The 26900-nt window shown below is 30.8% G+C and overlaps 1 protein-coding gene across 9 annotated transcripts in view; it reads left to right on the top strand.

Moving 5' to 3' along the window:
* LOC134716281 (uncharacterized) overlaps window positions 1–26900 on the top strand; it is a 98378-nt gene that overhangs the window by 45397 nt on the left and 26081 nt on the right. The window contains exons 1-2 of one of the 9 annotated variants that reach the window (XM_063579234.1): window positions 17192–18219; window positions 19290–19337. The exons of the other annotated variants lie outside the window; for them this stretch is intronic. Of the exons in view, the coding sequence (XP_063435304.1) occupies window positions 18038–18219; window positions 19290–19337 (230 nt within the window). The 5' untranslated portion in view covers window positions 17192–18037. Of the gene's footprint in view, window positions 1–17191; window positions 18220–19289; window positions 19338–26900 lie in introns of those variants that run through there. 9 annotated transcript variants of the gene reach the window in all.

Raw genomic sequence — 26900 nt, 5'->3', positions numbered from 1 at the left:
ATAACTTATGATGACATATATATCAATATAACACTTCGTTTCTCAAATATATTACAAATGTTGATATAAAAGTAGAAGTTTCCCTGCTATAATGGTTCCTTCATGTCTTGGTGGTGATAACAACCTTTTACTTGAAGTAATTGTTTAGTTTTTGTGATACTGAGTTGAGATGGTTACTTCTATGATATTTATATTTCTTGAAAAGTATATTGAAAAAATGCTTTAAAATAGAATGAAAAATTTAAACAACAGTAAATTTGGGAAAGAATCTACAAGAGCAACACTAATTCCATGTGTGGTCTATTTATGTTTGAATACACTGACAAATATAAGCCCCCTATTTACATCAAATTCAATATTATATAGTTATGTAATAAATATACATTGCCAATCTGAGCCTAAATCAAATATGGGAATTAAAAGTATGAAAAGTAAATAATGAAACAAAAGTGGGCTTATATAGTGAAAATTGATATCTAATATAAGCATATTTTTATTAAATCATGCATGAGTTTGAAAAATTCTCAGGTAATTTCAGAATTTATAAATGTATATACATTTACAAAGTTGCAAACTAATATAAGTTGGATTAAACCATGCACACAGATTGAAGTTTGGTCAAACCTTGGACAGTTGTTGTATACATTATAAATCTTATATCTAAACAATTCATTTAAATCGAATTAAGTTAAATTAAAAGACATCAAATTTTATTTAAATTTTTATCTCTGTTTATTCCTTTAAAGAAATTTTAAGCTAATGTAGTATTTATATCAATTGATCATGATTAAAAGACCAATTGACTTCTTATGGTCTGTGATGCTAAGTTCGTTATGATAAAAAGATCTTGAGGGGATTATTGAGATGGAATTAGGTTCACGTCGTGTGAAAAATTTCACTTGCCGTGAGGTTATCTTAAAGCTATCTTCGTGTATAGAAAAATATGAAAATGATTGGAATATTTTAATAAAGGAGCTCATGTAATGATGGTTGATGGATAAAAAGACATATTTTTATTATAGATGATATCATTATATTACCATTGAAATAGCAGTTTTGTGTTCAGTTATGGCATGTATGGCTATCAAAAGTCTATAATGAATTGTATCAAGTGTTTATGAATTGACGAGATTTTCCAATCAAGGACAAATATCTATTGTTATCTGATATTAAAGATTTAAATCGGAATCTTTTCTTTGACTTGAGATCAGTTTTTTATGTTTGAAATGATTTCTTGAGACAAGAAATTAAATGGAATTTTATTTCAACTTAATTTAAATTTCCAATAAATGACAATCATTATTGTCAAGCTGAATATTTTTTTTACGTAGATTGAATAAGTACATGTTATTAGTATTGCAAGTCACCATTTTGTAAAGACTTTCTCGTTCTTTGTACTGATTTTTCATGTGTCAATCAGACAGTGTTATCTTCGCTATAAACTTTTATTTACGTAATCGAATAGCATTGTCATTTAAACAATGACATAAAATATAGGACAATCGGACAAAATCATAGGTAAAGGATCAACAAATAAAAGATCAGGAAAGCATACCGGCATATCGACAAGAAACATCTACATAGTTTCCTTATTTACATGATTTAAATCGCTAAAAAGACGGCTGATAGTAAATTAGGAGGTTATTAAAATGACATCCAATGGAGTTCACATATTACAATAGACAGGGCAATCGTTACTTATAGATGTTTACAATGGACTTTCTTTGACTTACAGTGAATGTGTATTCAGCGAACGACTGTTATTATAAGTAATTAGCTAATGGTCCTAAAATTGACATAAGAGTTAAATGTACCTTACAATGGGACAATTTTTAACCTTTTATTCGTGTGTAACTTGTGTAACAAAGTAAAAAGTTGATTCAGAGTTAAAGATATGTGTGATGTATTTACTTGTATGATGGATGCAGTTTAAGTTAATCGGTAACATTACCTCATTAGAATTGCACCTACTGGGATTTGAAACTAGATATTCATTCTATCTGCAGTTAGTTATGATATATTGATTAAAGTGAGTTTTCCTGCAAATAGTTTTTTTTTAACAATTGCTTTTCCTTCCAAAGGATATTGGAATACAAATTCATTAGAGAAAACCATCTATAAATGTCATAATTATACTATGACGACTATATTTTCAACGACTATGACGACTTCTTTACAAGTTGAAAAGCGTCTGATTGGAAAAAAAGTGTAACAATCTATTACCATACAGTGAATATAAGCTTAATGCATTTAATGTGTTTTTTACTGGAGAAAGGTGAAAAATCATTCCATTGGGTATCAACCAAAACTTTGTGTGTGTTGACTTCAAAGACTCCTAATTTGATTTTTATGAAAATTAGGAGGCTGCATGAGAATAGTTAACAGAGTTGATGGAGTTTATAAAGTTGTAACATTTAGTCACTTGGTGATATTTAATACCTTAAATGTAAATGAGGCAGTTGATTAATTTATTGAATAATTGTGACTATTAATTTGCCTTGATATTTTACTTGGTTCAGTCTCACATCAAGCTTCCCGATCCCTTTACCAACACAAATTGGGTGATCAAGGTGGAAATAAAACGAGGCCATGCATGGAAAGTGAATATGTCCTTTCCTGATTATGTTGCCAAATTTCGGCGTAAAATGGTGGAAATACGTTCCCGGTTTAGAGAGACAGCTCGGTTAGGATTATATGCTGATTACTGGGTTCCACCACTCCAATCAACATCACTTAAACGGCCTTCATCGTAAGTACTCGTTACTTCTTATCATAAACTTCTATTGGTCAGCTATTAACTTAATGACCATCTCTACTCAATTGCAGGTAAGAAGATTAATTATTAATCAACAAATCAATTAATATCTTTCTAAAGATGTTGATTTTCTTTATTCTTCAAACCTCAGATGTTTTAAAAAACTCTTTACTTTAAAACAGTGTTACCTTCTTTTGTCAAACTGGAAAACTCTGTGTCCATGAGGAGGTTAGATTGTGGAATTTTTTGATTCAGTAGCCTTAAAGCAGGCACAACTTTAGAAATAAGTTTTTTGTTTCAGCTTTCTATTTAGCAGAATTGCTGTACCTTATACTTGTTTCTTTAGTCATGAAGACAAAAAATAGTGTTGCAGTATATTTTTAAAAAGATTTAGATGTTAACCATGTATATTACACATGTTCTGAGCTGCTTTTTTCGTGATTCTCTGGCTTTTCATATAGAGTTCTTATCATTTACAAATTCCACAACAGTGTTTTTTTTGTATTTCTGTATTGTAGATTATAATTCTTAGTACATACCATCTTTGTTGTACATTTGATATTACTTCTCTCTTTTGAGAGGATTGATGAATTCGTTCTGACTTATTCTGGACATTATAGTATCTCCTTTTTAGCTCACCTGGCCTAAAAGGCCATGTGAGCTTTTCTCATCACTTGGCGTCCGTCGTCGTCATTAACAATTTTTCAAACATCTTCTCCTCTGAAACTACTGAATGGATTTGAATAAAACTTAATATGATTGTTCCTTAGTATATCCTGCACAAAATGTGTGCTTCGATTTTTGATCCGTCAAAAAACATGGCCACCGTTACTTAAAATAGAACATAGGGGTCAAATGCAGTTTTTGGCTTATATCTCAAAAACTCCAGCATTTAGAGCAAATAAGACAAGATGTTAAAGTATTTATTAGGTCAAGGTCTACCTGTCCTGAAATTTTCAGCCGAATTGGGTAACTGGTTTTTCAGGTATAATGCCCCTGAATTGATGATTTTAAAGAAATTTTGCAGTTTTTGGTTATTATCTTGAATACTATTATAGATACAGATAAACTGTTTATAGCAAAAATGTAAAGCAAAGTAAGATCTACAAATTACTCAATTTGACCAAAATTGTCAATTGACCCCTTAAGGAGTTATTGCCCTTTAAAGACTTTTTTCACAATTTGTTCATCATGTTGACTTACTTTAAAAAATCTTCTCCTTTGAAACTGCTGTATACATTTCAGCCAAACTAAAAATGAGTTTCAGAGTATCTAGTATAAATTTTATATTTCATTTCCTTGTATGTCAAGAAACATAGCTCCTATGGCTAAAATAGAACAAAGGAGAAAATGATTTTTTTTTGCTTTTGAAGAAAATAGGACAATTCAAAGAACATTTAAATAAATTGAAAAGCAAAAATAATCATTGATGAGAGATTTAACCAAAAAAATTAAGGTGAGCGATTCAGGCTCTTGAGAGCCTCTTGTTTGTATAGAACTGGGTTGTACAAGAAATGTTCTTGTGTGAAGGATATTATTTTTAAGGCTCAACCTTCATTAGTCTTGAAAATGTATTGCCACATGTGCCATGAGCACAGAATTATGCTTGAATACAGAAGTTTACAGATATAGCTCCCTAGATGGTATATTCACTAGTTACTCTCTACATACATATATTTTTTGAAGGAACTATGTTGTTGTACACATTTGTAATATCATACTTGTTGATTAGTTTAAACATGTTTATTTATAGTGGATTGAGAAACAAGTTTTGGAACTTATATTAATCCCTTTCCACTTTGCGGGTGCGAGTGCTGCCTTGTAGCGGCATTAGCCTACTCTTTTTCAAAATCTACAAGGGCCGATAATTGATTGATTGGCTGAAATCAAACTCCCATGAGCACCTGCCAGAAATTTTAATTGAAAAGGTGATACTCCTAGATTTGAAATCTGATCTAGGAGTACAGATTGTAGTTAATGATATCTACTGATTACTTCAATAATGGAACACTGATATTTAAAATATACTTTGGTCTTAAAAATTTGATCAGTGAATGTTAAACAATGTCATCTGTTGTGTGTCAACGAATGGCAGAACATCTGTAAGCCAGAGTTAAGACTTTGAAATGTAAACAATTTATGTTGCATTGCAATTGCTTTATTTCAGTAAAATCACCCTATATTTTACCACACAGACATGTGTTCTTCTATCAAGAGCAATTTCCTCCCCTTTTGAGTCTTAATGCTAATTGTTACACCAATGATAGTACAACAATCACCTTCTACCATTCCCTCCATTTTAACATTCAGAGATCATTCTAACCAATAGTATATAATGCTTAGTCAAGACCTACGGAGTGACTGATGTATGAAAATTCCATGGTAAGGTCCGAAATTGTATGTTTTTTAGTATTTCTTGAAGGCTGCAGAATTCATCTGGTCCTGAAAAAATTAATTGTTGAGGTTTTCATTAATAGAATTCTGAATTTTTTGCTTTTCTAGAGTTTGCTGACATAAGAAGTGACAATTGACTGTGTACATGCAATTATCTTTATCTAATGATGTTCATCAATCTATCCTATTTGTATCTGTCAGATCTGAAATGAGATAAATTTATTAATATTTACATTTAATTCCAAATGCCAGCATGTCATTAAAAAATGAAGTAGTAGACATTCAGGGCTGCAAAAGTGTGGACAATTATTATATAATGTAATTTGTAAATTTTCATTTGCATTACTACTGGGATGTGATTTTGATTATCATCTTAGCATTCATCTTTCTGTCTATTCACTTTGCTTTTATTCTGTGGATTGATTATTATTTGTGGGAAACCAGTTTTTTAGGAATTCCATGTGTGCAAGAAAATGAGGATAATAGTAGAAATAACCTATTGGGCAGTCAAATAACATCTGCTAAAGAATGTACGGAAATACAAAACAAGGGTGGTTCCATTTTTAAAAGGGAGGGTTCCCAACCAGGATAAAAGTATAAAAGGGGGGGATTTGTGTGTGGTTCCAACTACATTGTAAATGTTCCCATTCAAATGCATTGATCTTAAAAAAAAGAGTGGGGGTTCCAACCATGGTTGCATTTGGACATGGGAGAATTACGCCTTTTTAGTTTTAGATGATTAATCAAATTTTAACAATTTTTATAAATTTAATGCCCATCTACCATAGAGGAGCATTATATTTTCTGGTCTGTGGGGACATTCATTTGTCCCTCCATCCGTCGATCTCTTTTTCCATTTGTCTGTCCCGCTTCAGGTTAAAGTTTTTGGTCAAGGTACTTTTTGATGAAGTTAAAGTCCAAACAAGTCAAAACTTAGTATACATTTTTCCGATGATATGATCTTTCTAATTTAAATGCCAAATTAGAGTTTTTATCCCAATTTCACAGTCCACTAAAAATAGAAAATAATAGTTCTAGTGGGGTATCCGTGTGCTGTGGACATATTCTTGTTTATTTCATGATACTGTTACAAAATATTCAGGTAAATAAAAATGCTTGAAAAAAACCCACCAGAAATACAGTTTGATAATATCTTGAATTGAAGACATTGTTTAGCTGTAAAAATTTGTAAAGTCCTTCATATCTTCACTTGAGTATTGTCTTGGGAACCCGTCATACTTACGGGATTGTTTTCACTCGAGCAGTGTCTTGGGAACTCCTCATACTATCAAGATTGTTTTCACTTGAGCATTGTCTTGGGAACTCGTCATACTATTGGGATTGTTTGGTTGACTCTGTCAAATTTCACTTGAATTCGTTTTTTCCTGTTTACAGGATTAGTTGGAAAGAGAGTAGTTATTTATTTAAGTTTGTATTTTATTGTATAAAAGTTGATAGAGACATTTCTATTAACTAGTCTGATCCTAGGTTTATTTCTCTATGGATTAGATCTTTATACACCAAGTATGCTGTCTATAAAGGAGATTTTTTTAGATCTAAAGAATTGCATTAATTTTCTATTGAAAGCTTATTCTATAATGAAAGATGGACTCCAATACATGTAATATATTGGTTGTCATGTTTCAGTGTATTGATATTGTAACTAACTCTTTGCTTTGTAACAGTTTATCAAAGCATTTCAGCGTTGGTAAAATGTTGCTAGCTTTATTATAATGAGAAATTTAATTAGAGATTTGTAAAACTGATGTCTTTTAAAATTGAAATTGATTTACTTATTTGAAAGCTTATAATGCAACATTTTAAAATAGAAATTCTATGCTGTAGTGTTTGTTACTTAGTAGTTACTGATTTGGTATGCTTGTGTTGTGATTTTAAAATGGAGAAAATTGTAAAAACCAAGACATTGGATGGATACAATTCAGATTAGAATCTATTGAATCGTCATTAGTTGTGAAATTTCATGTAAAATAGAAAAAATAAATGAGTTATATCTAGTTTTAAGAAATTGTAACTAGAAAAAGAGTATTGCATCTGAATACATAAAATGTTGTCAAAATGATTTAAATCATACAAAAAAAATCAGAATTATGATTTATGGACAAGCTGTGGAAATAACAAGAGTTTATATATCAAAAAAAGAAATGTTTAGCAGAACTTATTATTGAGATCAAGTGAATGAAATTATTAATTTAAATTTTATGACAATCCCAAGTTTGATTTTGTATTTAATGGGAAATAAAGTTTATTTTAATTAGCAGAGAAGTGAAAGAAAGGTATAATTATTTCATCTTGAAGTAGATTTTATCGTAAATGTTTATTTAAAAATGAATTAGACCTAAGGTCATGTATGTACAGGCATACTGAGTGAATAAAATAATATTCTGTAATAAAATCTTTATTTTTGCAGTTTCTATGAGTTCTCAACAAATATTTAATATTGTGGTCTTCAGTGGGTTTTTTTTTAAACTTTTCACCTGAAAATGGTGGTTCTACTCTTAGCAAAGATATTTTCAAGCACTCCTAAATCAGAGAATAATGCATATACAATCATCTTTGTGCTACTTTTGGACATTTTACATTTTGGCATATAATTAACTTCTTCCAAATCATAAATCAAGAATGACATATGTAACCATGGCACAGCCAAAGAAAAACATACAAACAACAAACCCGAAAGCAGTATACAGAAAACTAATAAGATAATAAATAATAAAAATCCCCAAAAAAATTTGGGATGAACTCAAATTCAAAGGAATGGTAACTTTTGAAAAAAGTCATTTTAAGACCATAACCAATGATAAGTCATTTCGAAGTGAGGAATGATTCTAACTTCCCTTGTTACTAATAAAGGATTTGTTAGTTGTTGGATAATACAGGATTTCTGAAACACCAAAAAAAAATATGAATATAGAAATTAGGAGAATGTAGTTTGATTGCCAATGAGACAACTTATAATCTGCCAAAGTTCAAAATAACTTTTTCATGTTAGAAAAAAATATGTCCACCATACAAAAAATAGCTTGTCGGTCACTTACTACAAAAGTGTCAAAACAACCCTTTTTACATGTCTAAAATCAGATATCCTAATTGAGTAATTATTTGATATGCAAAATCTAATTTAAATTAATTGATTTTACTTAGTCAAAAGGACTATTAATAAAAACTGGCATGTTAATTGAAATGTTCATTTGTTAATCATTTGAGAATTTAAAGTTATGAATATGCTCTTTGAACCATATTTCTATGTTTGAATGCCCAAAGATATAGTTTTTATAGTTATGGGACCTTTTCCCACCTAAATATCAGACAAATTGTGTCATATTTAAATTGGCCTTTCTTGTTTTACAAAACAAAAAAATCAGGAAAGATTATCAATGCATTATTTGTATTATTGTGCAGAGATAAAGCAGTATTTACTACAAATCTGTTTATCATGAAAATTTATTTTCAAAATCAAAGTTATTGATGAATATGACACATCAACTGCACTTTTGTCAAGGGAATTATAAGCTCATAAATTGAAACATTGCATGTTGGGAATTGACGGGAATGGCCATCGGATGTAGTTATGTATGATTCTTCTAATTACGAAGTTACTCGAATATTGAGGTGTGATGAAGAGTCCTTGGTTTGTGTCGGTAGCAATCGTCAAAGTGAACTTCTGAAACACTGTAGATTGCTAAGTGCTCATCTAAATGCAAAGCCAAGAGTTCACTACCAGCATAGAAAAGCATTCAGTGCTAACTGGTAAGTGAGTTTATGTATAAGATTCTGTGCTCCTAAAGTCGTCAACAATCATTCTGTGCTAACTGGTAAGTGGGTTTATGTATAGATTCTGTGCTTCTAAAGTCGTCAACAATCATTCAGTGCTAACTGGTAAGAGAGTTTATGTATAGATTCTGTGCTTCTAAAGTCGTCAACAATCATTCAGTGCTAACTGGTAAGTGAGTTTATGTATAGATTCTGTGCTTCTAAAGTTGTCAACAATCATTCAGTGCTAACTGGTAAGTGAGTTTATGTATAGATTCTGTGCTTCTAAAGTCGTCAACAATCATTCAGTGCTAACTGGTAAGTGAGTTTATGTATAGATTCTGTGCTTCTAAAGTCGTCAACAATCATTCAGTGCTAACTGGTAAGTGAGTTTATGTATAGATTCTGTGCTTCTAAAGTCGTCAACAATCATTCTGTGCTAACTGGTAAGTGAGTTTATGTAAAGATTCTGTGCTTCTAAAGTTGTCAACAATCATTCAGTGCTAAAAGGTAGATGGGAACTTATCTCTTCATACATGCACCTTATTGCTATTTGTTAAGCATTTTACCCAGAACATAAAAGCTCCCATAAATTTTGACATCATAATAGAAAATATCTGATGCCACTTTGGTAAAATGATAAATTGTATGACATCAATAATTCAAGAGGTGCACTGATTCTCAGGTCAAGCGGCGCAGATATCCAAATAGTGATAAGGTCTTTTGATTCTGGACTGACTCGTAAAACTTAACAGAACTGAGTGTATCTATACCACTCACAGGGCGACTGATTTTGTCAAAGGATCAAATTTTCTAATAACCATTTCTTTTATTAATTTTTAGAAATTTTAAAGAAAAAAAGGGGAACATCATTTTGTTAGCTTTATACTGGCAATACAATGCACTGCATGTACTAGTTTACATTTTTACTAGTTTTGTTTTAAATAATACATGTAATATATGGATCATAAAGTTTTAAAGAGTCTTCTGCCATTAAATATTTAGTTTAGTCTGTTTTATACCCAAGTTTATGTACAAAATTCATGCTTTTAAGAGTAAAACTTTTAGTGCATTGAATTAATGTTCAATTTTTTGTTGGCACCAGGCTACAAAACAAGTAGTTTATGTTACAGCAGGGAACTAAAATAAAACAGGAGGCTTACCAAGTGGAATTTTAATTTGTGATTCTGTCACAATATTTAACTTCTAGTTATGAATATTTAATGCCTAACTTTACAAAATTCAATAAATTTCTATATAGCATTTCTTTCCAAATAATTATTTCTGATTTGATATTGATTTCATGTGGGTTGAAAATGGTGGTTGCTTTGTAGGACTTTATGCAATGCAATTTCAGGGATGGACTACAGTACTTAATTAATAATAATGACCATTGTGAATGTCTGTTTTCATGGTCGATGTCTGAACATTTACTCTTGTGTTTTTTTATGCCCATATTGAATAGAAGAGGGGAATAATATTTTATTGGTCAGTTGACATCGTTCCAATGTTTTATCCTTTATTCCATTCATCCATCCTTCTGTCCTGACTATAATCAGGTGAAACTTTTGTTCCATGAATATCAAAACAAAATTCATGTATCTGACAGTATCATGTTGACAAATGGTTGTATTGTTTTCTTTTTTTGTCTATGACATTGTTTTCCTCTCATCCAATAGTTTCTTTTTTTGTCTATGACATTTGTTTTTGCTCTCTTCAACCAATAGTTTCTTTTTTTGTCTATGACATATTTTTCCTCTCAACCAATAGTTTCATTTTTTGTCTATGACATTTTTTACTTTCTTCAACCAATAGTTTCTTTTTTTGTCTATGACATTTTTTTCCTCCCAACCAATAGTTTCTTTTTTTGTCTATGCCATTTTTTCCGCCCAACCAATAGTTTCTTTTTTTGTCTATGACATTTTTTCCTCTCAACCAATAGTTTCTTTTTTTGTCTATGACATTTTTTTTTGCTCTCTTCAACCAATAGTTTCTTTTTTTGTCTGACATTTTTTTGCTCTCAACCAATAGTTTCTTTTTTTGTCTATGACATTTTTCCCTCCCAACCAATAGTTTCTTTTTTTGTCTATACCATTTTTTCCCTCCCAACCAATAGTTTCTTTTTTTGTCTATGACATTTTTTTTTGCTCTCTTCAACCAATAGTTTCTTTTTTTGTCTGACATTTTTTTGCTCTCAACCAATAGTTTCTTTTTTTGTCTATGACATTTTTCCCTCCCAACCAATAGTTTCTTTTTTTGTCTATACCATTTTTTCCCTCCCAACCAATAGTTTCTTTTTTTGTCTATGACATTTTTTTTTGCTCTCTTCAACCAATAGTTTCTATTTTTGTCTATGACATTTTTTTCCTCTCAACCAATAGTTTCATTTCATTGCCAATGGCCTCCAAATTTTCCATTATGTATCTGATTTACTTTTATCTTTAATAGTATATATATATTCTAAATTAAAGTCAATTAACTTGCCTTGTAACAAAATATTATTTGTATTTAATTGTTACGAATTTCAAATGCTTTTCTGACCAATTTTTGTCTCGCCTGTTTTTGCACATTTAATGAATTTTTATTAAATTTTCATCAACAAGCACTAATTTAATTGTCAAGTTAATTGTCAATTTTTCTGAATTTGATTATTTAAGCATAATTAAAGCTTGACTTTATAAATATGGAAATGATAGAATATAATTTATTAAAAAAATGGTGTTGATTTGATACTGAAGTTCAGCTTTCCAATCCATTTTGTATAAACAAATGAATGTAATGCAGGATTTGACATATTTGTGTTCCCAATTTTAGAAGCACATTTTAAAAATGAATGATAGAAATTGTTTGGATGTAAAACAAAAATACAGTTCTACCACAACTACAGTGAAATCAAAACAGAAAGTAACTATCAAATTAAAAAAAATGACTCCGAGAATAGATAGGAAAAGATCTCTTAAGATTATAGAGGTTTATAGAAACTTTAACAGGTAGAGTAGATTGCTTTATTTTATTGATGATTATTTTTTTTCATTGTATTCATTTTATTTTTTAATTGCTTCAGAAAATCTTTTTTTTAAGCACTGTTTTCTATTACCACAACCTGCATCTGAAGGAATGCACCACTGTATGATCATCTGTAATATTCTTGTATGTGTCATTTTGCTCAAGCAACTGAAAGTTCAAGATTCTTCTGGTTAGGCCCAACTGTGTGACTCTTCTGGTTAGGCCCAACTGTGTGACTCTTCTGGTTAGGCCCAACTGTGTGACTCTTCTGGTTAGGCCCAACTGTGTGACTCTTCTGGTTAGGCCCAACTGTGTGACTCTTCTGGTTAGGCCCAACTGTGTGACTCAGGTTTTGGGTTCTCTCAATTTTCTATCTCTTGTTTACAGAAAACATATAGCTTTGCAGGTTATCGTTGATCATCTCAACAAGATTGTTTTTTTCGCTTGAGCTGGTATGGCTAAAGTGAGAAAAGCAATCGAGTTCAGATGACCAATGATAATCTGTTTATTGCTATTTTACCTATGACGATGTTAATTTCATTGACAACGGGCACATGCATGATAACTTACATGTAACTTTGTCACATTAAGTTGTGATTATTGAGCATGGGTAAATAGTGCTGGTTGTTTCAATTTGGGGAGGGAGGTGGGTTAAGCTTTGCATTAATTATGCTTTTCTTCAATAACACTTTCAGGAGTGATCTTGAAGTTTTACATTTTGTATTATTCTATCTAAAAAAAAAGTAGGAATTTAGATATAAAAGGTAAAAGAAAGAAAAAAAGATTTAATACAGATAATTGACAGAAAGAGAAACGGTACTTAAACTTCTCCGACATACCATATTTAGATAAATCCTTTAATGTTTTGATTTATTCCAGATTGACATATATGTAATCAATTTCTAGGTTCCTTTACTCATTGTAACAATCTTCTTCCCCGGAAATATGAAATGTGCAATCGTCTGGAATGGAATATGAAGAGAATAATAGTCAGTATAAAGAAATCAATTTGATGTATTATTAAATATATTGCTGGCCTTTCAAGGTACAAGAAGTTCTGTGTATATTTTTGTTCAGTCTGACAAGTTATGAAAAGCTTTAGGAATTGATTTTAGATAAGGCTACAACATCAATGCATTAAAGGAAACAAAACGTTTCCTGGAGATTGATAGATTATATTGCTAATTTGTAAAGATTCAATGATGTGCTCTGATACAAACCTATATGACCTGAAAGATTTGATGTCAGGTCGCTTCAATCTTTAATCATGCAGTTTCATATTGAAAAAATAATTACTTGTGTCTTTTACATTATAGTTTGAAAAACATCCCCACATAGAAGCTTTGAAAAACATCCCCACATAGAAGCTTTGAAAAACATCCATGCATAGAAGCTTTTGTAGTTCTATAAAAGTGAAAGGCTGGACTGATTTAGTGGTTGTTTTATAATCATAAACTATGAAATGATCAATTATCAAGTGTTCAATAATTCATTAAAAAGAAACAGGCTTTGTAGAGTATATATTGTCGCATTATTTTTCTCTCTTTCAAGTTTACTGTGATTGAATTGTTTTGAGTAATATACCCTTTAAATTTAACAATAAAATGGATTTTTGTAGGCAATGTTTTCTTTCTCATTCATAATTTCTTTCCTGATTAAATTGTATTAGCAATATCACATTATCCCACACAAAGTTTACAAAATATTGTTAGAATTATCTCCCTTAGAAGCATAAAACCTGAGCGCAAATTGATGAGTTTGTAAGTAATTGGTTTGAAATGCATGTATTTATATGTTATTGAATTACACCAATATGAAGATTTTATTGTCAGAAATTATTAATTAAGCACAGTGGAACTAACTATTTAACTTTTTTTTAATAATGATTTTAATAGAAATGAGATTTCATCATAAATAGCAGTTTTGTATTAACAGGATAATTTTTTTAACATGACATGACAATTTGCAAAATAGGGTTTTGTTCGTTTGTTATCTTTTGCATTTTACCTCTTCTACTTTTTGCTGTTGTGCATAAGTGGAGACCTAATTGATTGCTGTTCAGTTATGCACCAGCATTTAAGATGAATACAAACTGTATATTAATGGTAAAGTTGCATGAGAAATGTTCTATTATCATCTAAATCAGGACATTAAATGCTTTAAATGCTCCATTTGGGATCAAAAGTACAAAAAAGAATTATGAGCATTTCAAATCTTTCCGGTTGCTTAAAGTTAAACATGATACTTTCCAAAGATTTAAAAGTAGACAGTACCAGATAATTTGTTCTATATTTGAAAGGGTTCTATTCTTTTTGTTTATATAAGTACTTTAATTGCTTACTACTTAAAAGCAGAATTAAAATTTTAGAGGGCACAAAAAACTACTAAAAAAATATTGGATACCTATGTGCTAGAACTAAAAATCATCTGAAAAAATGAGAAAGTATTATAAGGTTGTTGGTGTGTCTTGTTTTCTCTTTTCATATGTATTGAAAAAATATGGAAATATTTAAATAATGCAAGTTTTATTTTAATATAATAACTGAATATTTAACACCCAAATAAGTCTTTTAAAAATGATGTGAAATTGAAGAAAGGCAATTGGAGTTATCTTCCTTGAACTGATAATTTTATAAATTCATAAGGCAGGAAAATGTTGGTGAACTGAACTATCTTTTATTTTTTCTTCACAAAAAATAAGGCCGTTAGTTATCTCGTTTGAATTGTTTTACATTGTCTTATCAGGCCTTTTATAGCTGACTTTTTTTAACATAAATAAGGCCGTTAGTTATCTCGTTTGAATTGTTTTACATTGTCTTATCAGGCCTTTTATAGCTGACTTTTTTTAACATAAATAAGGCCGTTAGTTATCTCGTTTGAATTGTTTTACATTGTCTTATCAGGCCTTTTATAGCTGACTTTTTTTAACATAAATAAGGCCGTTAGCTTTCTCGTTTGAATTGTTTTACATTGTCTTATCAGGCCTTTTATAGCTGACTTTTTTTAACATAAATAAGGCCGTTAGTTATCTCGTTTGAATTGTTTTACATTGTCTTATCAGGCCTTTTATAGCTGACTTTTTTTAACATAAATAAGGCCGTTAGTTATCTCGTTTGAATTGTTTTACATTGTCTTATCAGGCCTTTTATAGCTGACTTTTTTTAACATAAATAAGGCCGTTAGCTTTCTCGTTTGAATTGTTTTACATTGTCTTATCAGGCCTTTTATAGCTGACTTTTTTTAACATAAATAAGGCCGTTAGTTTTCTCGTTTGAATTGTTTTACATTGTCTTATCGGAGCCTTTTATAGCTGACTATGTGGTATGGGCTTTGCTCATTGTTAAAGGCCGTACAGTTACCTACAGTTGTTAATGTCTGTGTCATTTTGGTCTTTTGTGAATAGTTGTCTCATTGGCAATCATACCACATCTTCTTTTTTATATCCTAAGTTTAAAATTTGACTGCTTTGTTTGTCTAATTACTTAAGTATGAATGTTCATGCTGTGTGCTTACTTAAGTTATATATCAATATGTATGCTTTATACATTCAACATTTTTTTTAAGGAATAATGAAATGTAAAAATGTATACGTTGATGTCATATCCTTATATGATAATAGAAATGGATTATAAACTTGGGGGTTGGGAATGAACTAATCTTTTTGATTTTTATGCCTCATTTATGGGCATAAGGTTTTTCGGTCTCTGCCTTTGTACGTCCATCCATTCTTTCGTCCTTCCCTTTGTCAGTCTGTCTGTCTCGCTTCAGGTTAAAGTTTTTGGTCAAGGTAGTTTTTGATGATGTTGAAGTCCAATCAACTTGAAACTTAATACATGTACACATATTCTCTATGAAATGAATTTTCTAATTTCTATACCAAGTAAGAGTTTTTATTACCTTTTCACTGTCTACTGAACATAGAAAACGAAAGTGCAATTGGGGCATGTGTGTACTATGGACACATTCATGTTTCAAAATAAATTTATATAGTTAAAAAATAAATAAAACTGCATTTTTAGACATATTATTGTACCATGTAAAGTAACCTTATAACCAGCTGAAGCACACTTCCAGGTGCAGGAATTTAAACTTACTGCATGGTAGACCCATTGGTGGCCTTTGACTGTTGTCTGCTCTTTGGTCAGGTTGTTGTCTCCGACACATTCCCCATTTCCATTCTCAATTTTGACTTGCAAATGCATTTGGTATTATTTATTTTTTGTTGATATTGTAATCTGAAGGAAGTCAATACTATTGATTTAATACATATCAGGTATATTTTTTAGCTTTCTGATTATTTTCATATTGACTTTGAAGCTTTGTTAGAAAATAATTTTAGATATAGCACATTTTAAGTAAATTACCTCTTTTGGACTTCATTTACAATTTCATATGTTGCATAAATACTTTCATAATGAAAAAATGAAGTTTATTATCAAGTTCAGCTGTCTCTTTTGATGATTAAATCTCATATATGCTGAGAAATTTCAATATTTTCAAATTAAGTTTGGTGCAGTTTATCTGACTTTGTTCAACCATATTGATTAATAAAGTATTTGTGAATATATTTTGCACATAAAATGATTTTTTTCTTTTCTCTAAAGTATTTCAAATAAGTACTGCTATTCCACAGAGAGTGATAATGTCTCAGTGGCTAATGAGATTTATATGTGTCGCTAACAAACACACGCACACAATGGTAGTGAAGATTTCATACAATAGATCAATGGATATATGTCATCAATATTAAATCTCCTGTTGTCTGGTAAAAAGTCTCTCTTATTTCAATATTGATTTTATTATTCGTATGTATAGGAATCTCTAAAAAATTTCACTAAGTATTTTTTTAACTTTTATGAAAAGTTACAGTCCAGGAGGTATTTTAATGTGGCATGATACTGTTAAATAAATTAGTTTCCGAGCACAATACGCTCTTATGTGTATCTGAAATCTGCCCTCGCCTTTTGTCTGAAGTTCAAACACTTTATTTGTTTATGTTTTAATACTTTTGAAAGGGATGTATTTTGATTAAAGAATAGTGATTAAACAACTAATTGGTTTAACAAAAAAGAGTGTTTTACCTGGAAAGTTAAAGCCAAAGGGAATCTAAAAGACAATACCTTTAATTACTTGTGATTTTAAACAATTTCAATGTTTTTGGAAAGTTTCATAGGATTGCCATGGGATTTATATAAGACACTGATTAGTAGTGTTAAGAAATATGTTTAATTGAAAGGCTTTAGTGTATACTGCTTATGTTTTGGGGGTAAAATAAGGATTAATCCCTTAATGTAGTATTTAATTATGAGGACTTTATTTTTTGTTGTTGTGTTTATAAACATGAGAGGTTTAAAATCACAAAACATATTTTAATCAGTACAGATTATTTCTTATTTTAAATGGACATTTCTAAAGGAAGGGAAAAAACCTGAGATCTAATACATTTTAGTAGTGCTGGACTATTATTACTACAAATTAAGTCTGCCAATTGCATGAACTTACATTTTATGTGTGGATTTAAATATTTGTTTGTCCATATTTGAATGGACATGTAAATTTGAAGAGATTCTTGTTTTTTTCACAAATCATTTTCTGGTTCAAGGCTTGGAATATTAATTGGATTTCATTATGGACAGTGTAAACAAAGAAAGAATTTAATGGCTGATGTCTATTGAGAGTTGAATTAAATCATACTAACTGAATGGCAGTCAAAGGAAATGTAGATTTAAAAGCACTTTTCAGTATTGGCATCTATTGAGTATAGACTGTATAGAAATGTTTGGTACTTATTTGTTCGAGTAGAGTTTGTTTTCGTCGCTACAATTCATTTCATTAGAGGATATTTTAATAGAAAATAATTATTCTATCAGTTTTATGAGGACTAACCCTGCAATGTGTATCCAGCAAAAACAAACATGTAAATTAATAGACCACATATTATAATATTTTGACTGAAAATAGCGAAGTTTTGTGACGTTTTTAAAACCAGGAGTTATCTATTGACAATAACTCGGTGAATGACACATTATTGGATATTTTGATATTAATAAATTATTTACTGAAATCAACTGTTTGATTTTGAAATATTTGAACAAAGTCTATAATTTACAAATGACTGTGATTTCTACACAATGTGAAGAAAAAGTAAGAATGAATGCTAGGTTCGGGAAGCTGTATAAAGAGTCCTACAGACCATCTACATCTTACAATAGACCTTCAACATCAACATCAGATGAATGTGTTCGACTACGATTAATTAATGTTTCTAGTATTTCATTGCAATGTGCCCAAAGGTAAGATGTTTCATTGTTGGTTTATTTAGCACAGATTTTGAGGTATTTTTCAATTTAATTAATATATTTTTATCAATCCTAAATTTTGACCTCCAATTCTATTGATTGTTTTGCTTGTTTGACTTTAACAACTTGCTGTGTTGGTATTTTGATACACCACAACAGCTACCAAACAGAGTCAAAACAGCACACCTCAGCTTGAAAATAGATTCAGTTGAGGGTTTTTTTATGCTAAAGGATATGGCATTGTTATAGCCATAATCAATATCATGATTGTTTCTATTTGAATAGTATAGGATTACCTAGGAAGTAAAGCTGTTTGAAGGTGCATGAAATATTTGCCAATGGACATAAAGATCTATCAATGTCAGTCCGTCCCATGAAACTTTCGTCACATTTTTCTCTGGAACTACAATACAAGGATTTCTGAAATTTGATTTCAGGGTTTATCTAAGTCAGCTATACTGTGTGATGCATTTTCAGATTCATCACTTGACATCTTCCTGTTTACCGAACACTTGTATGATTTTACACATGATAACCAAGTTGAAAATTTTGGTCACATTTTTCTCAGGAACTACAATACAAGGATTTCTGAAATTTGGTTTCAGAGTTTATCTAAGTCAGCTATACTGTGTGATGTGTTTTCAGATTCATCACTTGACAACTTCCTGTTTACCGAACACTTGTATGATTTTACACATGATAGCCAAGTTGAAAATTTTCGTCACATTTTTCTCAGGAACTACAATACAAGGATTTCTGATATTTGGTTTCAGGATTTATATAAGTCAGCTATACCGTGTGATGCGTTTTCAGATTCATCACTAGACAACTTCCTGTTTACAGAACACTTGCATATTTTTACACTATTAATATTATCCACTTGCGGCGGGGGTATCATCAGTGAGCAGTAGCTCGCAGTTGCGCTTGTTCATTTTGATTTCCTCATTAAAGCTATTCTATAAAAAAAAGTCCAATTATGAATGGTTATAACATTGGACCACTTGTGATTTTACGAAAGTTCAAAAGCTAATTTTGCTCTACTTAACTTGTATAATTTTTAATAGATCAGTAGAAAATACATACATGTATCTGAAGCAGTCATCAGCCCTAAGGTGAGAAGTGTGACCTCCAGATAAACTGAAACAGCATGACATTCAGTTTCCAGTTAATTAATCATTGCAACATCTAATGAGTTAATCTTAACCTTGTTACAGAAAGATAAGATAAATTCTCTCTAAACTTATTTTCCATGTTCAACTCATGTACCCTCCTTACCCAAATTTCTAACATTTTTAAACCATCCATAAACTCGTTATTTATCTTTTATCATTTTGGTGGTGGTAAAATATCTGCATGAAAGTCTCTTTATTTAAAACTGGATTTCTAATGATTATTGGTGTTCTAAAGAAAAGCAGACTTTAAAATAGTTAACTAATGCAACATAATTTTCATTGTCAACTAAAGCAATATTATTGACATTGTCAACTAAAGCAACATTATTGACATTGTCAACTAAAGCAACATTATTGAAATTGTCAACTAAAGCAACATTATTGACATTGTCAACTAAAGCAACATTATTGACATTGTCAACTAAAGCAATATCATTGACATTGTCAACTAAAGCAACATTATTGACATTGTCAACTAAAGCAATATTATTGACATTGTCAACTAAAGCAACATTATTGACATTGTCAACTAAAGCAACATTATTGACATTGTCAACTAAAGCAACATTATTGACATTGTCAACTAAAGCAACATTATTGACATTGTCAACTAAAGCAACATTATTGACATTGTCAACTAAAGCAATATTATTGACATTGTCAACTGAGGCAACATTATTGACATTTTCAACTGAAGCAAAATTATTGACATTGTCAACTGAGGCAACATTATTGAAATTACTAATGACAAAATATAGGGTGAAAAACAACAATTGAATTCTGTTAATTTTTCATCAATACTGTTTTGACCAGAGTGATTGAGGACCTACAATGGTTGAATGGCCGAAACACTTATCTACTGTACCACAAGCCTCAACACATGGCAGGTCAAGTTCACTTGGATTGCCATGCTATATTTTTTACAGGAAGTTGGTGATTTTCTATAGGCACTCTGGCTTCATGCCTTAATCAAAACTGGCTACCATGAAAATTGAAATAGCCAATTAAAGTGTTTAAACTTATCAGCACAGGATTTCAAACACCAAAATTAATCAATCTGTTTGGAAAATATTTGTAATTCAAGTTAAGGGATATTTTTTAATATCTAAGACCAGTCTCTTATGCCTCCTGCACAATAGCAAACCTGTCTGTCCTAAACCTTTATTGTGGAATAAAAAGTAATTTATTTGTGATAGAAATACCAATCCAAATCTTTGGAATTGGAACACAATTAGTATCAAAGTTTTCCCTACAAAAACAATATAGTTTTAAAACTGGGAATGCAAGATATTGTTTTTATTCCAAAAGAAAACAAATCTTGTAGTGTATAATGTTTTTGACTGATCTGTCAGTCTCTGCGTCTGTCCATTCATCAGTCTATTCATTCGTCAGTGCTTCTGTCAGTCCTGTTCTTGTCATTGCAACTCCTCTGGAACCACATAGTATTTCCTGAAACTTTGTAGGTAATAAGAACATAGGAGTTATGCCCCTTTCAACTTTAAATTTTGGCCTAAATATACTGCAGCAACAGTTTGTCACAGCAACTCCTCTGAAGCTTTGTAGATAATCAGGACATACTTTGTTGATGTGCTGCCATCCACAAGAATTTTTTGTCAGTTAATGACATTTGTAGTTCTTTGAATGTTAGGAATCTTGTGATATTCTGTTTGTCCAGTGACATTCTGTTTGCCCAGTGACAATGTGGTGGCGTGGGGTATATCAGTGTGCTCTCAAAAATTCTTAAATTCATCTTAATAAGCCATTTAAAAATCCTTCAGATAACTTAGTATACTAAAGGAACAAATATTTCAACATCGATAACTAACATGGTTTGAAGTTTTGAACTAATGTTTTGAATAAAAACAAAAATTACACAAACATGGAACTAACTTTTGGTTGCAAACTGTAAAATCAAAAGAAGACATTTAACTAGTTTTAAATTTTACTTCTTCAAATAAAAAGGTGTTTGGATCCCCAATTTTGCCTATATTAAAAATATACTTTTTGTTAATAAAATGCAAAAGGTCATTCTAAAGATACAGTGCAAATATTGCTTCTGTCAAGCTTGGTATTCACATTCTATTGTACAGTAAAAAGGGGTAAACATATCTGTATAATGTACCAACTTTTAATTGCTTTCTTAAATAAACATTTACCAATAAATAAGCAATTGAACAGTGCAAACAATCTGTGTAACTATTCCTAGCATTCATATTTGTTAATTTTATGAAAACATTAAAGGACAGCCTAGGCTAACACTGGTACCCTGATACGAAACTGCAAAGGAACAAGAAATCAAGGGGCAATTGATAAAAAGATTGTAACGGTGGAATTTAATGCCCTACAGATTTCGAATCAGGATACCTGGCATAAGCCTGTAAAGGGACGATGGGTGTTTTGTTTTGCAAAGAGATATACAAACAGTTGATCTGCCCAGCTCCTACACTCAACTCTTTTCATTTGGTGGAATACAAAGAAAAGCAATTGAACCATTTAATTGGTTTGCCACCACCCATCAACCATAATACTTGAAGTTTATTAAGATGGTGTCAACAAATAATGAGCAAATCTCAAAAATATGAAAATTAATTCACATGCTTTACATGATCTTGTCCATTATTATCGAAGGTATCAAATTTGATAAGATTCAAACATTTAATGCACCTGTGAGTAAATATGATCAAATTTCAACTTTTTAACTTATTCATACATCTAAAGTTTATAATGACAAGGGAAAAATGAATTAAAAAGTCAATTGTTATTACATTGAAAGATTTTTCCTTTAAATGTTTGCTATGAATTGTAAAATTAATGGTGATAAATTTCATAAACAGCCTGAGATAGTATTTTCACTTAATTTTAGAATATTCTTTGTTCGACATCAGTTCAGGATTAAATTCATGATTGCACATGATGACTTGTTAACAAAACACTTTCTCATGAAGCTAGGTATACAATATGAAATAAGAAATCTCATTTCAACCTACGAAATATAGGATATTATATACCTTCAATCAAAACCATTGATGTATTTAAAGAAATCTAATAACGCTGAATGTGTGGAGAAATTAACTCAGAACCTTTTGAAAAAGTTTTGTATATTAACGATACAAAATTTGTGAGGAAAATTTTGATTAAAATGGCATCTTGATGGGGGTTAACATGGATAGTATAAGAGGAAAGGGAGCAAGGTGTCACCTTTCTGCCGCCAAATGTAGCATTGTAGTGAGAGTTAGACGTAGAAAAAAGAGGTAAGAATACCCTTAATTTTTTATGGCTTTTGGATGTTCTGGTAATTACTACTAGCTGTTAACTCCTTTTAAAAAACTTTGTCAATTGAAAGTTATGTTATGGACATGATACTGTTTAACAGCAATCAACTACATGTATTTGTTCTAAGATTATGATATAATTGTTTTAGCTCTTTTCTGTCTAGTTTGATCCTACCGGATACTGCTTATTAGTTTGATCCTACCGGATACTGCTTATTGTTTTGTTAGGTTCCGGGATCCTACTTGTCATTTAAAAATAATGCTTGTAACTTCACATGTCCAAACCGACTTCATTTCCTGTTTTCACACACAATGATTAGATTTTTACTAGTCATGCTTAAAAAAGAATCTGATAATCCTGCTTCAAACTTAAACCCCAATGAGACCCACACTACTGGTAGTTTTGAAAACTACAATTTTTGTCACACACTTTTTTCAATTATAATATTAAATAGAGATCTATGTTTGGAGCAAATGCCTTATGGTCCCATCCGTTTCCATTTGGCATATTTCCTATGTACTTTAACTCGTTTTTCACAGACGAGCATGTTTGTGTTATAGAATCGTTGCAAGGATATTTATTTGGCTGTCAAACTGATTTCACAAATTTGAAAGTTGAAAGGTGGCCCCTCCCTTTCAGATTATAAAACTGATCTGACAATAGCTGTGTTGAAATCACATGACCTTTTTAAGGACCTCTAACTACTTATTCATACAGATTTTTTTAGTAGTAGTGAGGATTTTATATTAATAATATTTGAGTTATCTCCCATGGAAATATTGCAAATGTATCTGCAATAAAACAAATATTCATTGTCAGTAAGTTGTATGTTCTCATATAATTCATGTATCAGTTCTGTTAGATTTGTATGATTTCTAACAGATGTTATGTAGGCTATAATAGGATCAATTTCAAGTCTTCAATTTAAATTCAGTTTAGATATTAGATTCTTCAATTGGAAAAATATTGGTAACAGTTTAATGTGACTATTTAGATAAAAAGTTGTAAAATTAAATCATTAAATGGGGTAAATCCCACTAAAGTAAGATTTAATATCTTGGTTTTGAAACTAGAATTACAAAGTTTTTGTTATAGGGTTCTAAAGTCAAGACTTGGGAGTTAAATAGTTAAGTTTTATTGACTTAGTGGACTGATAAACTTACTGATGTTTTTCTTTGATTTACACCTTGACTGCTCTCGATACAGCAGGAAAAAAGAAATTACTGGGACAAGAACGGTTAATTTGTTTAGTAAAAATTATCAATTTCTGAGGTGTTGTGCTTTAAATGCTTGTCAATTTAAGTTTTTGTTCGTAGAATTGCAGATGAATATGTATATCAAATTTAGAGTTGCAATTAAATTAAATTAATAGTTTATTTCATTGGATACAAGTATACAGAAAAAGTTTAATGTTCGATAAAAACATTTGATGGTATTTTTGCATCACTTTGAAATAGGACGAATATGGATATTAGTATATGTTGTTATTCTGAACACAACTTAAGGATTATTCTCATTTTGAAGACATTTTTTAAGGAATATTCCATATTGGTGCACTATTTTAACCTCAAGGACACTTACAAAATTCCAATTTGATTAATGATTTTTTTATTGTCTGAAAATTACTAGAAGATAGGCAATTTCTCTAAGCAAGCATAGCAACCTTCAGTGTTTTCGTGTTTGACTTTTGATAATGTCAGTTTATATACATAATGAAATTGCCGTGTTGGTAATGCAGTCTCTATTCAGGATTAGGATTATGGAGATAAGACCTGTATCATTATACAAACTTCATTAAAAACTTAAGTAAACTAACGAGAGATTAATTATCATTAATCAGTTATACATGCTATAGGGTTGGTGAATTGACAAGTTGTGTTAATATCAAAAGTACAACCTAGCGGTACTTACAAGTATTTTTATATAAATTTATGGTGATATATTAGTGTGAAAAAAGGAGAAGAATTTTTTTTATCAAGAGGCAATTTATCTCAATTTAAAGTTTTGGACCAGAGATATAATCAGCTAACTGATTTTTCTGAGATATTAAAAAAACTAGAGCTCATCTGAAAGTGCAAGATGCTGAATATGGATGACTCAACAAAGATGTTATAATGTGCCTTGTGTGATACATAATGGAAAAGTACGTAAGAATTTGAGACCTATTTTGATAACTTGTATCAATTTACACAAATTATTGATGGAAATTAGATTGTGTCAGCTATTAATATACTAACTTGATAAAGTGAAATGGAATACTTCATTAATTATGTATGAAAGGTCTTATTGAACAAAAAGTTAGGAAAACATCGTTTAACAAACTTCTACTTTGGAAGCTGACAACACTTCATTTAAGAACTATCGACTTTTAAATATATTTGACAAAAGAATTTAAGTGGCTTTCCAGGTAGACATTGTATCCAATGATATGGGACTATAGTATTTTAAAAAGGGGAGAAATAAGCAGTTTGAGAAACCGTATGAGTGGTGCCAAAAAAACTTCTTAGTAAGTCAAGGTTGATTCTTAAATGAACTTAGTGTATGAGCTATGCCGATATTGTTTCCAAATGTACAAATAAGATTTGGAAACGTGATGGTACCTTATGACAGTTGTAAACTTAAATTTCGTCAGACACCAATCCCAGATCTCATTAGTACAGTGTTGGAATACAGACTTGGGAAACTGAAAGTTAAAAAGGGGTAAGTCATCTAAAACTTCATGAAATCTACCTGTATTAAACACCTGTAAAAGTACAGATTATAACTGTTAATCCATTGGATTTAGTTTTCATATAGGGGACCAGTTGTCCATTATATTTGTCCTTAGGGGTTCTCAAGGTACCAGTTTCAGCATTCTCTTCATAGTTTTATTAATATCTCCTCTAGTTTGAATATCTACATGTCATCATTTGGTAGAATGACTGGATTAATTCTTTTGACAATTTAAAATCTTTTGAAACATGCATTTGTGATACTACTGTGATCATTTGAATACAACAATACAAAAATTAGCCAGAAAAAATAAATAATTAACCCTGTTTAAGGTCTGAAAGAGAGTTTTTGATGGAATTAAATGTCATTTCCTGAGACCTTCTGATATATATGGCTCAGATAATCCAGAAATATTTTTGCAATACTATTTTGGTCATTAAGATATTACACATAATGAAATGTAAAAGACAGTCAAATTCCTTGAAATTTATATTTCTGGTATATTTGATGTTCATAAAAACAATTTTACTGATTGGTGCTAAGTAAGAAATATGCTCTGCTGTTGAACTCAAAGTATAGAACATTTTGTCCTCTTTTCTCCAGACCAGTACAGTACTTTTAGATGGTCACCTGTACAAAACAAGTTCCTCTGGTAATCACCAGACCTGTTCATTTTTTTAGATGGTCACCTGTACAAAACATGTTCCTCTGGTAATCACCAGACCTGTTCATTTTTTTAGATGGTCACCTGTTCCAAATGTGTCCCTCTGGTAACCACCAGACCAATAAATTACTTTTAGATGGTCACCTGTACAAAACATGTTCCTCTGATAATCACCAGACCAATACATTACTTTTAGATGGTCACCTGTACCAAACATGTTCCTTTGATAATCACCAGGCCAGTACATTACTTTTAGATGGTCACCTGTACCAAACATGTTCCTCTGATAATTACCAGGCCAGTACATTACTTTTAGATGGTCACCTGTACCAAACATGTTCCACTGATAATCACCAGACCAGAACATTACTTTTAGATGGTCACCTTTACCAAACATGTTCCTCTGATAATCACCAGGCCAGTACATTACTTTTAGATGGTTACCTGTACCAAACATGTTCCTCTGATAATCACCAGGCCAGTACATTACTTTTAGATGGTCACCTGTACCAAACATGTTCCTCTGATAATCACCAGACCAGAACATTACTTTTAGATGGTTACCTGTACCAAACATGTTCCTCTGATAATCACCAGACCAGAACATTACTTTTAGATGGTCACCTGTACCAAACATGTTCCACCGATAATCACCAGGCCTGTACATTACTTTTAGATGGTCACCTGTACAAAACATGTTCCACTGATAATCACCAGGCCAGTACATTACTTTTAGATGGTTACCTGTACCAAACATGTTCCTCTGATAATCACCAGACCAGTACATTACTTTTAGATGGTCACCTGTACCAAACATGTTCCTCTGATAATTACCAGGCCAGTACATTACTTTT

This window comes from Mytilus trossulus, chromosome 1 (genome assembly GCF_036588685.1).
Source record: "Mytilus trossulus isolate FHL-02 chromosome 1, PNRI_Mtr1.1.1.hap1, whole genome shotgun sequence".
In the NCBI taxonomy this organism is placed as follows: Eukaryota; Metazoa; Mollusca; class Bivalvia; order Mytilida; family Mytilidae; genus Mytilus; species Mytilus trossulus.
Note: the sequence above shows the minus strand (reverse complement) of the source record. Positions and strands in the feature narration are given on the sequence as shown.